Genomic DNA, 14,975 nt, shown 5'->3' with positions numbered 1-14,975 from the left:
AGTCACGACCCATATGTGCTCTACAATTGTCCTTAAGATATAGTGGTAAGTGCGTGTTAAGGAATTACAACCCAATTCAAAGTTGACAATTCAGATGCTTAATGGTGGATCGCCTCCATCAGTTTAACGACATGTAAACTATGTGTTCCAGAACCATGAGATTCCAAGTGCTTAAATTTGAATAAAGTTCAGTAGAACATGATCATTCAATAATCTAAGGTCGACTATGCCATTTGGTTGGGATGATGAAACAAAGTTAGGAGGAATATTCCAAATTCAGTAAAACATGATAATTCAATAATCTAAGGTCGACTATGCCATTTGGTTGGGATGATGAAGTAACCAAAACATCTTGATCGAAACACTTTTTCTTAAAATGGATTTTACTCTATCATGTTCCTCCTCAACCAAACACCAAATAGAAAGGTACATCTTCAGTCAAATAATCCCAACCTTTCAGAGCAGCTCAATTCCGTTTTACTTGAAAAATGAACCAATGTACACGGAGCTCTGAAAACTGAGACCCAAGTACACTGTTCAGATGTCATGCGGCTGGACATGTCGGATGGGATGCTTTGAGATTCGGTTTGCCAGTTGTCACACAGGGAGGGTCTCCAGTTTACGTCCGTACGATCCGGTCATATAGGATTATTTTCCGTTTCTTTTTCTTCAGATTTATTTTGTGTTTAATTTCCTGTAACCCGGCACGATTCTCGCCGTCCTCAACAGGCCGGGACGTTGAGCGGCTTCACGACGGAGAACCCGCCGTCGACCATGAGATTATGCCCGGTGATGTACCTGGCATCCTCGGACGTCAGGAACACCGCCGCCCTCGCAACGTCCTCCGCGCGCAGCACCACGCCGCCGCCCATCTCGTTGATGTCCTCGTCGAACAGCCGCCTGATCAACTCCTCGTCGCCGGCGCCCCCCGGCGGGAGGCCTAGCATCTCCCTCGCGGAGCGCGCCCCCATGGGCGTCGCGATGGCGTACGGCGAGATGGCGTTCACCCTCACGCCGCGCGCCGCCAGCTCCGCCGCCGCGGACCGCACCATGCCGACGACGGCCATCTTGGAGACGCTGTACGCGTGGGGGCCCGACCCGCCCAGCGCGCCCGTCGTGCTGGACGTGCAGAGGATGCACCCCGCGCCGCGCGGGACCATGACGCGCGCCGCGTGCTTGATGCCGGCGGCCACGCCGCGGAGGTTGACGGCCATGACGCGGTCGAAGTCGGCCATGTCCAGGGACTCGATGGGGGAGCCCGCGTAGTTGCCGCCCGTGATCCCGGCGTTGTTGAACATGACGTCGAGCCGGCCGTGCCGCGCCACGGCGAGGTCCACGGCGGCCGCCACCTGCCCCTCGTCCGTGACGTCGCAGCGGGTGTAACAGGCCGTGTCCGGGTCGCCGAGCTCGGCGGCCACGGCGCGGCCCAGGCTGTCCTGGACGTCGGCGAGCACGACCTTGGCGCCGTTCCGTACGAACTCGGCGGCGGTCACCTTCCCGATGCCGCTCGCCGCGCCGGTGATCACGGCCACCTTCCCGGCCAACCTCCGTGAGTCAGAGGAAGCGGAGAGGGGGCGTGACGGGCTTCCTGCCCTTCCGGCCGCTCCGCTCTTCGCCGTGCTACACTCTCAGGAAACAACAAGTGAGCAAGGCAGCGAACATCAGCGGGCTGCCGGACCACACCAAAAACGTTCGTACCTGAAAAGGACGCGCATTAATCGGAACATCTTCGACGAAGGACAAATCGTGAGCTGCTTTCTGGCACAACGATAGGCAACTAAATTTAACGAAGGCTCGAAACATCTTTATAAGACCCACAAAAAGTTCTTTATACTCCCTCCCGTCTATATTACTTATCTTCGAGATATATCCGTTTAAACGACAAGTACTCCCTCCCTTCATTTTTATAAGACGTTTCAGACAACACACATTGAACTATTTTAACTGCTGTCTAAAATGGCTACAGCGTCTTATAAAAATGAACAAAGGGAGTAATATGGATCAGAGCGAGTAATATTTATATGAAGTTCAACGAGTGAAGTGGTGGAAACCTTCCCGGACCTCTATGAGGAATTCCAAGCAGCCTGCTCGGCTCGGTCCCGCCACAATAGGCGACTCGGCATTGGGTCGTTGTGTGAACGCTTTGGACTATTCTTAATAGACTTGTGATCGGGCGGTTTTCAATGTGCCGACCTAGCCGTGGAAGCCGTTTAGCCGTCCCAGGAGCATGGCGCCATTGATGACCTCATCTCCAGCCTCCGTTCATTGGCATTTTGCCTGGCCCCAACCCTCCCTCCGCCTCCGCCGAGCCAGACTAGGGGGCTGTATCCCTGCTTGCGTCTTTGTTGGCCCTTTTTTTTTTGGCTTGTTAAGTTATGTCCTCAGCAAAACATATTTTTTCATATTTTGACTTTTGTGTTTGGATTTTGTGTGCTTGCATAGTTGCTTTATTTAGAAAGCAGGGTGAAATAATTTTTGGGTAACAATGGAAACATCGTGAAGCCGTGGAATCAGTGGAGACGGATGCCTATATGATAGACTGTCGGTCATGAATCGGAGCTTGCGCGCGCGTTCCGTACGAGCAGACTAACAAAATCGTGCTTAGATTGAGATAGTTCTTTTTTGACACCATAGATTAGATACAGTATATATAAGTAGCTAGACTAGAGTGCCTGATTAGTGGTTGAGCCCGTCGCTGTTGTATCCTTGTCCTACTCGCCTTTTCGGTACCTTTTGCATGTGCAAGCCTAACTAAAAAATAGGCGCATCTTACCTTGTGACACAAGTGGTAAGCAATCCAAACAATTAAAAATAGGGATATATGTGCATTCGCCGACATTGCTGGTTCCAGATTCGTACTTCTTTTTTGGTGCACGTGAAGGCAATGTGCATCTAAATGGACACATCAAACACCTACTGCCACGTCCGAATGTGTTCGTAGACATCATTTAGGAAAAAAAAACAGATGAAATTCATGTAAACCAGATTATATTAGTAAAATTCTGATACATTTACAACAAAAGGATGAAATTGAACAAAGTTTAACTAGACTGAAAGAAATTTAAACTAAACCTAAAACTAAATTAAATGAGGTACCGGACGGTGACATCATAGGCATGGCATTCGAGGCCGCCGGCACCTTCATCGTTGTCGCCGCTGTCATCCTTGTTATCTCGTCATTCGAGTGACTGGAGGCCTCCTAGGGTCGCGGCAACCCTGATTGGCCGCTGCCCGGCTGCCTTAGCCTTGCGGCCACGACCTCTTCCTTATCCTTGCCCTTGATGGCGAGGGCAAGGGCGATGTTGGTGCACTCAAACTACTCAGACCAACTTTCAGAAGTTGGTCGATGACTTGACACCCGCGGCGGGTGAATGTCTGCGTTGTGGTCGTGGACCGATCCTCGGCCCAGGCAACGCGAGGTCCAGGTCGGTGTGCATCCAGACTGACGCCACGTCGAACGTAGAGAACGCCGCCTGGTGCGTCATGTTGTGCCGATCCTAGCGTGCCTACTCAGCCGCCATCATGGCGCGCGAGGAGGCGTAACCGCCACGTCGGACGTAGTAGATGAGGTGTCTGCACGCATTGGCTATCGTTGGGCCGGACACCTCCTCGTTCATCTTCACGGCGACCAGACGCTGATGGGGGGCGGGGGGATGGCGGCACCTGCTCCCTACTGCGCCGGAACAAACGGTGTGGCGAGGACACCGACTAGACAATGTGCCCGTACTGGCTACGCGATGGGGACGCCGATTACGCCTTAACACAACGTTGTGGTGCGACACCGACTCCTCCTTAATGCGGTAATTTGTATGCCGTGGTTGGGCGGCGAAGGTGTTAGAATAAATCCGAGGCATACCGTCGATCAACCGAGGACCAAGCAATCACACAAGCATGACACCGAGATTTGTTAACGAGGTTCACCGATATGGCTACATCCCCGGGGCCTGACTACGGGCGCTCCTCCCCGTGACACCGTCACAATACCGCACACCGGCCATCCGGGCGCCGGCACACGCCGCCGGCTCCCCCTTGCGCGCCTGTGCTATTATGTTGGCATAGGTTACATCGTGTGTCTAGCCCCGCTATATATGAGAGGCCTAGGATACAAGTGTCCTATTAGGACACGACTCCATATCCTATCTAAACATAGTACAACTACAAGTCCAACTGTAACCTACCTCGTACACTATATTCAACACAACTCCAACAGAAGGTGGTGTCGGACCGTGGTCAAAGAGCTTCCAATCAAGCAGCGGCTCGAACTACCACGCATGCTCATCGTATGTCCGCAGAACCTTGGTGGGATTTGGTGGTTGTTTCTGCTCCTCATTGTCCGAGGAGAGCACCACCTTCGTCTGGCCCGTCAGGGTGGTGGACCCGAGGACTGTGGGTGGTGGCTCCACGAGCTAGAACTCCCCGCCGATCCTCCTGTCGGCATGGACTTGGCCATCTCGGTAGTGTGCAATAGAGAGGATAGGAGAGGCGAAGTGGCAGTGTGCGAAGGAGATGGAATAGGGTTTGGAGGTGCAGCCTTTTTGCTTAAATAACCAGGGCAAGCAGACTGATGCCGCTTTAATGTGGCCACAACGGTCGAAGTAGGGTTCACGGTCGCGGTGTCTGCATTGAAGCATCTCCGGGTCAGCTGTCCGGTAACATCGGTCGGCAGGAATACAAGTCGCCGTCCGTCAGGTCACGTCCCCCTGAGCGGCACTCAATACGTGGTGTGGCTTCTAGAGCGGAACATGCGGCAAGGGTGGTGGGTTAGATCACTCAGCTGGGCGTCGTGGCGGACGTTCAGACGCCTGCAAACAACGCGCAGAGACTTTTGGCTCGCGAGCTCAAATGCTCTCTGATGAACAATAAAATCAACAAAAAAATGGTAAAAATGAATCAAAAAATTCTGAATTTTTTGGCAACAAATATTGATGATTTTTTTACATACCATCGTGAGGGAAGACATTCATAAATGCTCTAGCCGAGAAAAACAAAATCAATACTCAAAATGACTATTTTCGAGCAATGATATGTTTTTTCGTCCGGAGAAATTGGAATGTTTTTCCTCATGAAAGTTTGCACGTATGTAAAACATTCAACAATATTCACTGCCAAAAAATTCAGATTTGTTTATTATTTATTTTGATGTTTAGTGTTTTTCTTTTTCTTTTGGTAACGATAGGTCCATTTGAGTTCGCGACAAGAAGGGTATTTTCACGCAGAGAGCACACCTACGCTAGCTCTGAAAACTGTTGCAATTAACACGTCATTTTTTTGCGTGTGACAATTAACACGTCATGAGATCAAGATGAGTCCAACGGCTCTGGTACGGACTGGCGACTCGGGTGGTGACGCGGCGGGCGATGCGGCTCTGCTCGTTGGTCCCGACGAGCCGTCGCCCTGGTCGGTGGTGCGGACGCTGGGCCGGTCGGCGCGGGCGTCCCCGGAGGCGATCTCGGATGCGGAGGCGGCGCCGCGCTGGACGGGGAGCCGCTTCTGGGCCCTGGCCGCGGGAAGCGACGACGAGGATTCGGAGGCGGAGACGAGCGATGGCGAGTTTCGGCGTGTCGAGGCGAGTCGGCCGTCGTTGGGCGCGTTCGTGGCTCGGGCTGAGGAGCTAGGGAGCTCGCTCATGGTCGGGCGGCGACGGGCCTTTGCGCCCGGCGGCCGCAGTGCTCGCCGACTAGGGGTGTCTGGTCGAGCGCCGTTGGTGCGCGCGGCGTTGATGGGGGGCGTGCGGGCGGCCTCGGGCAGCACGCGGGCTGCCTCCACTCCGCGGAGATCGGGGCCTGCGCCGGCGAGGCTGGTGGAGCCTGGGGCGGTGGCGCCGGTGGGCGTAGGGGCGGCGGCGGCGTCGGAGGAGGCGGCCAATCCCTGGCCTAGGGTTGGGGAGGCTGGTCGGACTGGGCCGGTGGGCCATGCCCAGGAAGTGGGCCAAGGGGGCCTACTTGGGCCTTGCGCGGTCCAGGGCGTTAGTTCTGCGGAGACGGTCTCAGAGTCGCGGGGCGGCGCGGAAAAGCCCAAGTCTGGCCCGTCCTCGGAGCGGGCAGTACTTAAGTGGCTTTGGATCCGCCACGGGGCCTCCGACAGTTCACTAGGGTTTCCAGCCACTCCATCTGAGGTGCGGCGCTTCGGTGGATCCGCCCGATCCCTTTCCCCACCACCTTCTCCCCCACCCCTTCTCCGGTCCTTCGCCGAGGTGGTTGCCATGGGCTCCAAGGCGGAGCAGCGTGCTGACAAGAGGGCGGAGCCAGATCTGGAGGCGGAGAGGCGTCGCGAGCGAGATCTGCGCGCCTAATCAAAGTCGCGTGCGGCGGAGCATGCCGGCGAGGAGGGAGACTGGGGGCCTCCCCCAGCTTGGTGGCTCAAGGAACAAGAGAGGAAGCAGAAGAAGAAGGAGGCTTACAAGAAGAAGGGGCTGGAGCTCAAGCGCAAAGAATCTCTCCCCCCTACGGTAGTGACCGCGTCGGCGACACCTACTCCAAGCCGAAGATGAAGGGGCCGGAGCTCAAGCGCAAGGAATCTCTCCTCCCCTACGGTGGTGACCGCGTCGGCGACACCTACTCCAAGCCGAAGATGAAGAAGCACAAGCCGGCGATGTCGGCTCCTTCCAAGGTCTCCAGGCCCTCCGCTTCCAAGGGCACGGCGGCGGAGCCCATTCCCGCCGAGGACGCGGGTGGGCCAGAGTGCTTTCGCTGCGGGCGCACGGGTCACTACCAGAGCGAGTGCGGTTTCAAGCAGCTCTGCGTGCTCTGCAGCAACGAGGGGCATGCCTCGGCCTACTGCCTCACGCGTGGCAAGCAGCTCGTGCTCCAGACCATGGGCCATGCCTTTGCGGGTGGTGGTTTCTTCTGCCTACAATACCCGGAGGAGGCGGATGTGGCGGCGGAGGGAATGCTGGGGGCCAATGCGGACCTGGTGTCGGCGGCGCCCGGCGTCCTGTCCAAGGAGATCCTCGAGGCCGAGCTCCCCCATCTCTTCGAGGGCGAGTGGGACTGGCAGGCGGCGCCGTTCGACACGGACTGCTTCTCCGTGGCGTTCCCGGACCCTGTCATGCTACGGATGGCGATGCGCAGCGGGAAGCTTTTCCTCTCCATCAACAACATCACCTCCGACATCCATGACGCGGTCCTCGCCGAGCCCAAGGCGCTGTCTATACCGGAGGTTTGGGTGAAGCTATGGGGGGTGCCTCCGAAGCAGCGGCGGGTGGAGCGGCTGATGGCGGCCACGACTATGATCTGCCGGCCGTTGGTGGTGGATGAACTGTCCCTAATCCGTTCGGGCTCGGTCCATATGAAGTTTGCGTGTCGGGCGCCGGCCAAGTTGTGCGGATCTGTGCAAATCTGGTTCAATGGAGAGGCCTACTCCATCAAGCTCGAGCCAGAGGTGGACCAACCGCGCACGGCGGCCCCTGCTCTCCCGCCCCACCGCCACCACCCGCGGGTCGGGGGGCGGGGGATCAAGACAAGGACAAGCGCAAGGACAAGGATCCGAAACAAGAAGCCAGCATGGAGGAGGACGACTCCATCGATACCGCGGCCTGGGACAAGCTCGGGATCTCTGCGGCGGGCCCTGCCGCGCCGGTGGAGGGGGTCGCAGGGCTGCGGGCTGCGCTGGGGTCGGGCCTGGAGGGGATGTCCATCTCGATCCCCAACCAGTACGGCTCAAACATGGGGCCGGTTTCCTCACCCCCCCTTGGGCGCGGCCCCGGCTTCGGTGGAGGGTTTGGGCGGTGGCGTCTCGCCGTTCGCGCTCTCCCCCAACCCCTCACGGCTCCGTTCGATGGGTACTCCGGGGTCCGGTGGACGTGGCTCCACCCTGAGCGGCTCGGTCAAGCCGATGAAGAAGACGGCGGTGCGCAAGGTCAGCGCGGAGGTGGTGCGCGCGATGGAATCGCTGGGGGCGCCTCCCACGCCTCGACAGTCGGTCATGACACTGGCGGCCCCAACCTTGTCATCCGTCGCTGATCCGCTGATGCAAGAGGCGGCCAAGACGGCCACGATCGCCAAGGCCAAGCGTACCAAGACGGTGCCGGCGGCTCCGGTCCGCACAAGCTCGCGCTCCAAGGGGGCCAAGGGTAACATGATGTCGCTGCAGCGGGCGCAACTCCTCCAGGCGTAGAAGAACATGGAGATCTCAGGTAATCCTCCGCCTCGCTTCACGGTTCTTGATTCCTTTTCGGACAATCACTTGCATGAGGTGTTGGAAGCGAGCGGTGTGGTTTCTTCTGGTGAGGGGGGAGTCAGGGAGCTTATTTCGCTCGTTCGCGCCAAGGAGACGGCGCGGGCAGCGCTCGCGGCTGCTGCGGCAGCGCGTGCTGTCCAGAGGCCCTGTGAGCCCGAGGGAGGGGCCACCGCGGCTCTCTCCGTGCCCGAAGAGGGGGATCAGGCAACAGGGGTTGCCCCCATCCCTCGGCTTGCCATGGCAGGGTGAGGCGCGTGGCTAAGGCGGTCACCTCGCGAGGTGTCCGGCTCCGCAACCGAGTCATCTAGATGCGGGCCATCTTTTGGAACATCCGTGGCTTTGGCCACGCGGGGCGTCGGACGCAACATAAGGAGTACATGCGTAGAGAGGACGTCGATATCGTGGGGCTGCAGGAAACTATCAAGGGGGATTTTCGTTTCCATGAGCTGCTTGCTATTGATCCGTTGGAGCGCTTTGAGTGGCAACACGTTCCCGCTGTTGGTCACTCCAGTGGTTTGTTGCTTGGTCTTAATCGTGCTCTATATGAGATTATTGCCTGGGACGTTGGTTCGTTTTTCATCTCAGCTCATTTTAGAGTTAGGTCCACGCGACGCGAGTTGGTTGTCATTCAGGTCTATGGGCCGGCCGATCACTCGAGATCGGCGGAGTTCTTGGGAGAACTCCAAGCCAAAGTTAACTCCATGACTGAGGCAACGCTTCCTGTCCTGGTGGGAGGCGATTTCAACCTGATTAGGTCAGGTGCGGACAAGAGTAACAGTAACATAAACTGGCCTCGAGTGGCTATGTTTAATGCTGCGATCGCCTCGATGGCCCTCAGGGAGGTGGCTAGAACGGGCGCTCGATTCACATGGACAAACAAGCAATTAGACCCGGTACGCTCTGTGCTGGATCGTGTGTTCATGTCTCCGGATTGGGAAATGGGTTTTCCCCTCTGCACTCTGGTCGCGGAGACTCGGATTGGGTCAGACCATGTACCTCTGGTGTACTCCTCGGGGGAGGATAGAGTGCGACGTAGCCCTCGTTTTTTCTTCGAAACGGCCTGGTTAGAGGTGCCAGGCTTCGAGGAGCTCTTCAGGGAGAAGTGGAGGGTGTGCGTGAGTCAAGTGGGGTCCCAGCGTGGCCCGATGGAGTTCTGGAACGCTGTCGGAGGACGACTCAGGGCAAGTCTCAAGGGATGGGGCGCTAACCTTGGGAGGTCCGACAAAGCACACAGAGCCGCCATCCTAGCGGAGATCGCAACGATTGATTCCCAGGCTGATATGCGGGACCTTCCGGAGATGGAATGGGCCCATCGATACGACCTGGAAAGTCAGGTCGAAGCGTCGTTGCGAGTAGAGGAAGAATATTGGCGTCGCCGTAGTGGCTTGAAATGGATCCTCAAAGGGGATGCTAATACCAAGTATTTCCAAGCCTACGCTAATGGCCGACGTCGTAAATGTTCTATCCTAAGGTTGCAATCGGAGCAGGGGCTTCTGTTGCGACAAGAGGACATCTCTCGGCATATTTACGAGTTCTACATTAAGTTGATGGGGACGTGTGAGGACCAGAGGGCGGGTCTGAATGCGGATGTGTGGGAAGTAGGGCAACGGGTGCTGGACTGCGAGAACGAGGGGCTGGGGCTAGCGTTCCTTCCCGAAGAAATCAATGCCGCGCTGATGGGTATGAAGGCGGACACGGCCCCCGGCCCGGACGAGTGGCCGGTGGCAATGTTTAAACGGTTCTGGCCCTTACTTAGGGTCCCGATTTTCGAGATCTGCAACGGGTTTATGCGCGGGTTGGTAGATATATCGTGCCTTAACTTTGGAGTGTTATCGCTCATACCAAAGGTTCAAGGGGCCGATGATATTAGGCAATTCCGCCCCGTTGCGCTCATCAATGTTCCGTTTAAAATTTGTGCCAAAGCGTGTGCGACTAGGTTAGTTCCGATAGCTCATCGTGTGATCCATTGCAACCAATCCGCGTTCATCCGTGGTCGCAATATTCTTGAGGGCCCTCTGGCCCTTCAGGAGATTATACACGAACTCAAACGCACCAAGGAACCGGCGGTGCTGTTAAAGCTAGACTACGAAAAGGCTTACGATCGGGTTAATTGGAATTTCCTCCGCCAGGTGCTACTCAGCCAGGGTTTCTCCGCTGTTTGGGTGCACCGCGTCATGCAGTTGGTCTCGGGAGGACAAACTGCTATTTTGGTGAACGGAGAAGTAGGGCACTTCTTCCGGAACAAGCGAGGCCTCAGGCAAGGGGATCCGTTTTCCCCCCTCCTGTTCAACTTTGTAGTCGATGCGCTGTCCTCAATGCTGAGGAAAGCGGCGGAGGCTGGTCATATCAAAGGGTTTGTAGGACATCTCATTCTAGGGGGAGTGGCCCACTTGCAGTATGCGGATGACACACTACTGTTGTTTCGTCCGGACCTACATAGCATTGCTGCGGTCAAGGCGATTCTTCTCAGTTTTGAGCTCATGTCGGGCCTCAAAATTGACTTCCACAAATGTGAGGTGCTCTCGATGGGGATCGAGGCCGAGGGGGGAGGGCGCATTGCGGATTTGCTCAACTGCAAAGTGGGCAAATTCCCGTTCACTTATCTGGGCCTCCCGGTAGACACCAAACGACCCACGATAGAGGATTGGGAGCCTCTATGCGCCAAAGTGAGGACTAGGGTCTGTTCTTGGCGGGGCAATTTTTTGTCGAAAGCGGCAAGGCTAGTGCTCACAAATTCCAGCCTGTCTTCTTTGCCGATGTTTGCCATGGGGCTGTTTTTGCTTGCAGAAGGGGTCCATGCCAAGTTTGACACGCCGCGAGCCAAGTTCTTTTGGGAAGGAACTGGCCGGCGCCACAAATACCACATGGTTAAATGGGCCTGGATGTGCCGGCCCAAGGACTTGGGCGGTCTCGGGATCACCAATTCCAGATGGCTTAACATCGCGCTGATGTGCAAATGGATTTGGAAAATCACCCAGGGGGCCTCCGTGTTGTGGGTCGATCTCCTACGGGCCAAATATTTTCCTAACGGGATTTTTTTTGAAGGAAGGGCAAGGGGCTCACCGTTTTGGAATGATCTTCAGTTGATCAAACCAGCTTTTGCCATGGGGCAAAATTTGCGGTTGGGAACGGCAGATCCGCGCGTTTCTGGACTGACCTTTGGATAGGTACTCAACCCCTTTGGATAGAATTCCGGGAGTTGTACGATATTGCCGTTGACACCGCGTTATCGGTGGCGGATGCGCTTGCCGCGACGCCACCTGAGATTCAGTTCAAACGGGAACTCAACGGACCCGAGCAGGCAAGCCTCGCGGCCTTGAGGCAATTAATCGAACCGGTGGGTCTTTTGGATCAACCTGACACGGTGAGTTGGGTGCTCACTAACTCGGGGAAATTCTCGGTGAACTCCTTATACCGCAAGTTGTGTCGAGGGCCGACACAGCCCGTGATTGCAGGATTATGGAAAGCGTGGATGCCTTTGAAGATTAAACTTTTCATATGGCAACTGTTTCGCGATAGGCTTCCCACCTCCTTGAACGTAGCCAAACGTAATGGGCCGGCCACGGGTCCGTGTGCGTTATGTGGGGAACCGGAGGATGCCAATCATGTGTTTTTCCGGTGCCCGTTAGCAAGGTTTGCGTGGAGTGATGTCCGCACCGCGGCAGGTGTCCTTTGGGACCCGCGCTCGGCTACTGAGCTTTTCAACCTCCTTGATGCGATTAAGAGCCTAGCATGTCGGGTTATGTGGAGTTGTGTTTGGGCACTTCTCGGGGCCTTATGGCTAACTAGGAACAAGTTTACTATAGAAGGGTGCTTCCCAAATCATCCGGCTAATATCATCTTCAAATGCAACCTTCTATTGCAGCAGTGGAGTCCGTTGGGGAGGCGCAAGGATGCTGAGCTAATCAAGACCGCCCAACAATGACTGGTGCAAGTGTATGCGATGGCTAGGAAGTCATGACTTCGGTTCTTTTGTTGCTTGACGAGCCTGCGTGCTCTGTACGAGCTCTGCCCTGTAATCTCGTTTGGCGGCTTGTTTTTAGTCTCATCTGAACTTTGGTGCTCAAGCCGGCAGGGCTTTTGGTGTTGTATTAAGACTTGGTTTGTGGTACGCTGCCGTTGAGGTTTTATTAATTTAAAACCGGACGCATCCGGCGTCTTCGTTCTAAAAAAACAATTAACACGTCGTCGGGCTGCGCGGGTGGGTGGGTTGTAGTTTTCCGGGTGGTTTACCTGCTCTGCTCCGCCCGCGAGCACAATCGCCCCCGGTGGGTCGCCGTCCGGCCCGGCGTCGGATTCGTGCAATCGCGATCGCCTCTCCATTTGGCCTTTTGTGTTGAAATGGCTTCTAGCTGCATGCAACTTGATCAAACAACCCGGTCACCTTTTCTTATTTTACTACTGTATATGCAGGTGCCTTGCACGTCGTTATGTTCAAGTAGAACAAGATAATAACTGAAGCTGTGGTTCAAAATCACGAACACCGTCGCCGTTGATTCGAAACTCCGAGCAGAATGCGTTCACATGCGTTCATCTATGTGCCCAACAAGCCAGGCATGAGCATAAACAATGCAGGGAATGACGAATTAATTTCACACTACGAGTTCCCTCTTATATAAAGCCAACCCTCCGATCTCAAATTCATCAACAAAACAGAAGACACACTCCTAGTTCAATAGAAGCAATAGGATGGCCCCACAAATGGCTAACAGATCATCATCCCTGCTGCAATTGCTGGTCGTGGTAGTAGTGGCGGCGCAGTTCCTCGGTTCGGAAGCCGGCGGTATTTCCATCTACTGGGGCCAGAATGGTGGCGAGGGAACGCTTGCGGAGACCTGTGCCACCGACAACTACAAATTTGTCAACATCGCCTTCCTTGCTGCCTTTGGCAATGGCCAGCCACCAGTCCTCAACCTGGCAGGCCACTGCGACCCGACCAATGGCGGCTGCACGAACCTAAGCTCCGACATCAAGTCTTGTCAGAGCCGTGGTGTCAAGGTGATTCTCTCCATCGGTGGCGGGGCCGGCAGCTACTACCTTTCCTCGGCCCAGGACGCCAAAAATGTCGCGACGTACTTGTGGAACAACTACTTGGGAGGTAAGTCATCTTCGCGGCCTCTCGGCGATGCAGTCCTCGACGGCATCGACTTCGACATTGAGGGTGGCACACCCCTACACTGGGACGATCTTGCGAGGTTCCTCAAAGGTTACAGCAACTCCGGCAGGAGAGTATACCTGACTGCCGCGCCACAATGCCCTTTCCCTGATGCATGGGTGGGTGGCGCCCTCAACACCGGCCTCTTTGACTATGTGTGGGTGCAGTTCTACAACAATGCACCCTGCCAGTATATCTCAGGTAGCACTACCAATCTAGCCGATGCGTGGAAGCAGTGGTTGACAGTTCCAGCAAAGCAGATCTTCCTCGGCCTCCCAGCGTCACCTCAGGCTGCCGGCAGCGGGTTCATCCCGGCCGATGATCTGAAGTCAGATGTTCTCCCATTGATCAAGAGCACAGGAAAATATGGAGGGATCATGTTGTGGTCCAAATACTATGATGACCAGGATGGCTATAGCTCCTCGGTGAAGAGTGATGTTTGAGAGGGTCACCATACTTTAATCTGTGAGATACATGTGTGCTTTCTTTCTTGTGATGTGTGAGGGACGGAGGATTCATCCATTTTCCTTGTTACTTGTAAGTAATTATGTGTCACTCGATTGTTGTATATAATATAAATACTTTTTTTACTTGGAGCATGGCTTGGATCTTTCATTTCAAAGGAGGTAACCTGAATCCAGGATTATTTGTTCAACATGACTGAAATGTGGATTATAATTGCTTTTATTACATTATAAATTCTCTGCACACCGGAGCATTGTGCAACTTTGCTTCATGTGTCTTATCCACCTGGCCTAATCCGCAGTGGCGAATCTAGCAGGGGGACTTCGACAGGCTCGAGCCCCCCCTCAAAAAATTGGGAAAGAAAAATTACTAGTATTCGTATCAAATTTTTGACCTTTTATTTGGACTAGCGAATTAAGAGTTTTTTACTTTTTCTACACACAATTAACTTTGAGCACTCCCTTCATTTTCTTCCAAGATTCGCCACTGCTAATCCGGGTATCATTAACTCATTATCGGCAAATATATACCTACACCAAGACGTCATGTAGAGCTCCGAGTTGTATCACACGCTGCTCTGGCAACACCCTGCACCCCACCGCCCCACCCTGGAGCAAACCACCTTCCCGCAGGCTCCGGCGAGATCCACCACATAGTATCAGGCGGTGTAGGTGCCCTCTCCTTCCATCAGCCTCCGCTATCACTACGTTTGGGACTGGGGCTTGGAGTGGCGTTGGGACGATACCTGTGAGATCAGCGGATTTGAAGGCGAAGTACGTGACCACACTATGGGGAAAATGATATATAAGGGTTTTCATTGTAACTTTCTTTTTGTGGAGTCGTTTTTTTGCAATTGTTCCTTGCCGTGTGTCCTCTCTTGATTTATCCATCCATTGTAATCCGACAGTTGTTTAATGGTAATCGGAATTCCCCAAAAAAAAATCTGCCCGGCAGGGGAGAAAGGAAGTCTATTCGGATGCGGTTCGTTCGCCGTTTGCTGCCCATCCGCTGCTCGAGCCTGATCGTTGTGAACGCGCACGCCCGCCTTCACTCGCATGGCACCATGCATGGTGCATGCACCCGACCCAGTTCCCCGCGCGCAGTTGGCTGGCTTGTAGCCGAGGATGTACGCGGCAGTGTATCTGGACGACCACCCGGGCCATGCAGGTGTCACTGC

At 55.0% G+C, this 14,975-nt stretch overlaps 2 protein-coding genes across 2 annotated transcripts; one reads left to right on the top strand and one right to left on the bottom strand.

The window, feature by feature from the left end:
• Positions 1-289: 289 nt before the first annotated feature.
• LOC123151062 (momilactone A synthase) lies at positions 290-1,784 on the bottom strand. Its single transcript, XM_044570843.1, has 2 exons — positions 1,699-1,784; positions 290-1,620 (listed from the first exon to the last, which is right to left on the bottom strand). Exons 1-2 carry the CDS (start codon positions 1,725-1,727, stop codon positions 723-725), a joined length of 927 nt encoding a protein of 308 aa, XP_044426778.1. The 5' UTR covers positions 1,728-1,784; the 3' UTR covers positions 290-722.
• Positions 1,785-12,879: 11,095 nt separating this feature from the next.
• Positions 12,880-13,776, top strand: LOC123146868 (acidic endochitinase-like). Its single transcript, XM_044566140.1, has one exon. The coding sequence runs from the start codon at positions 12,880-12,882 to the stop codon at positions 13,774-13,776; it is 897 nt and encodes a 298-aa protein (XP_044422075.1).
• The last annotated feature ends 1,199 nt before the right edge of the window (positions 13,777-14,975 follow it).

This window comes from Triticum aestivum, chromosome 7A (genome assembly GCF_018294505.1).
Source record: "Triticum aestivum cultivar Chinese Spring chromosome 7A, IWGSC CS RefSeq v2.1, whole genome shotgun sequence".
Taxonomy (NCBI): Eukaryota; Viridiplantae; Streptophyta; class Magnoliopsida; order Poales; family Poaceae; genus Triticum; species Triticum aestivum.
The sequence above is the reverse complement of the archived record's forward strand: the minus strand, read 5'-3'. Positions and strand labels throughout refer to the sequence as shown.

Coding starts and splice junctions, on each gene's coding strand:
- LOC123151062 (XM_044570843.1), bottom strand. CDS start 1,727: ATGTTCCGATTAATGCGCGTCCTTTTCAG. Junction 1,621..1,698: donor TTAATGCGCGTCCTTTTCAG/GTACGAACGTTT, acceptor CTGAGAGTGTAG/CACGGCGAAGAGCGGAGCGG.
- LOC123146868 (XM_044566140.1), top strand. CDS start 12,880: ATGGCTAACAGATCATCATCCCTGCTGCAATTGCTGGTCGTGGTAGTA.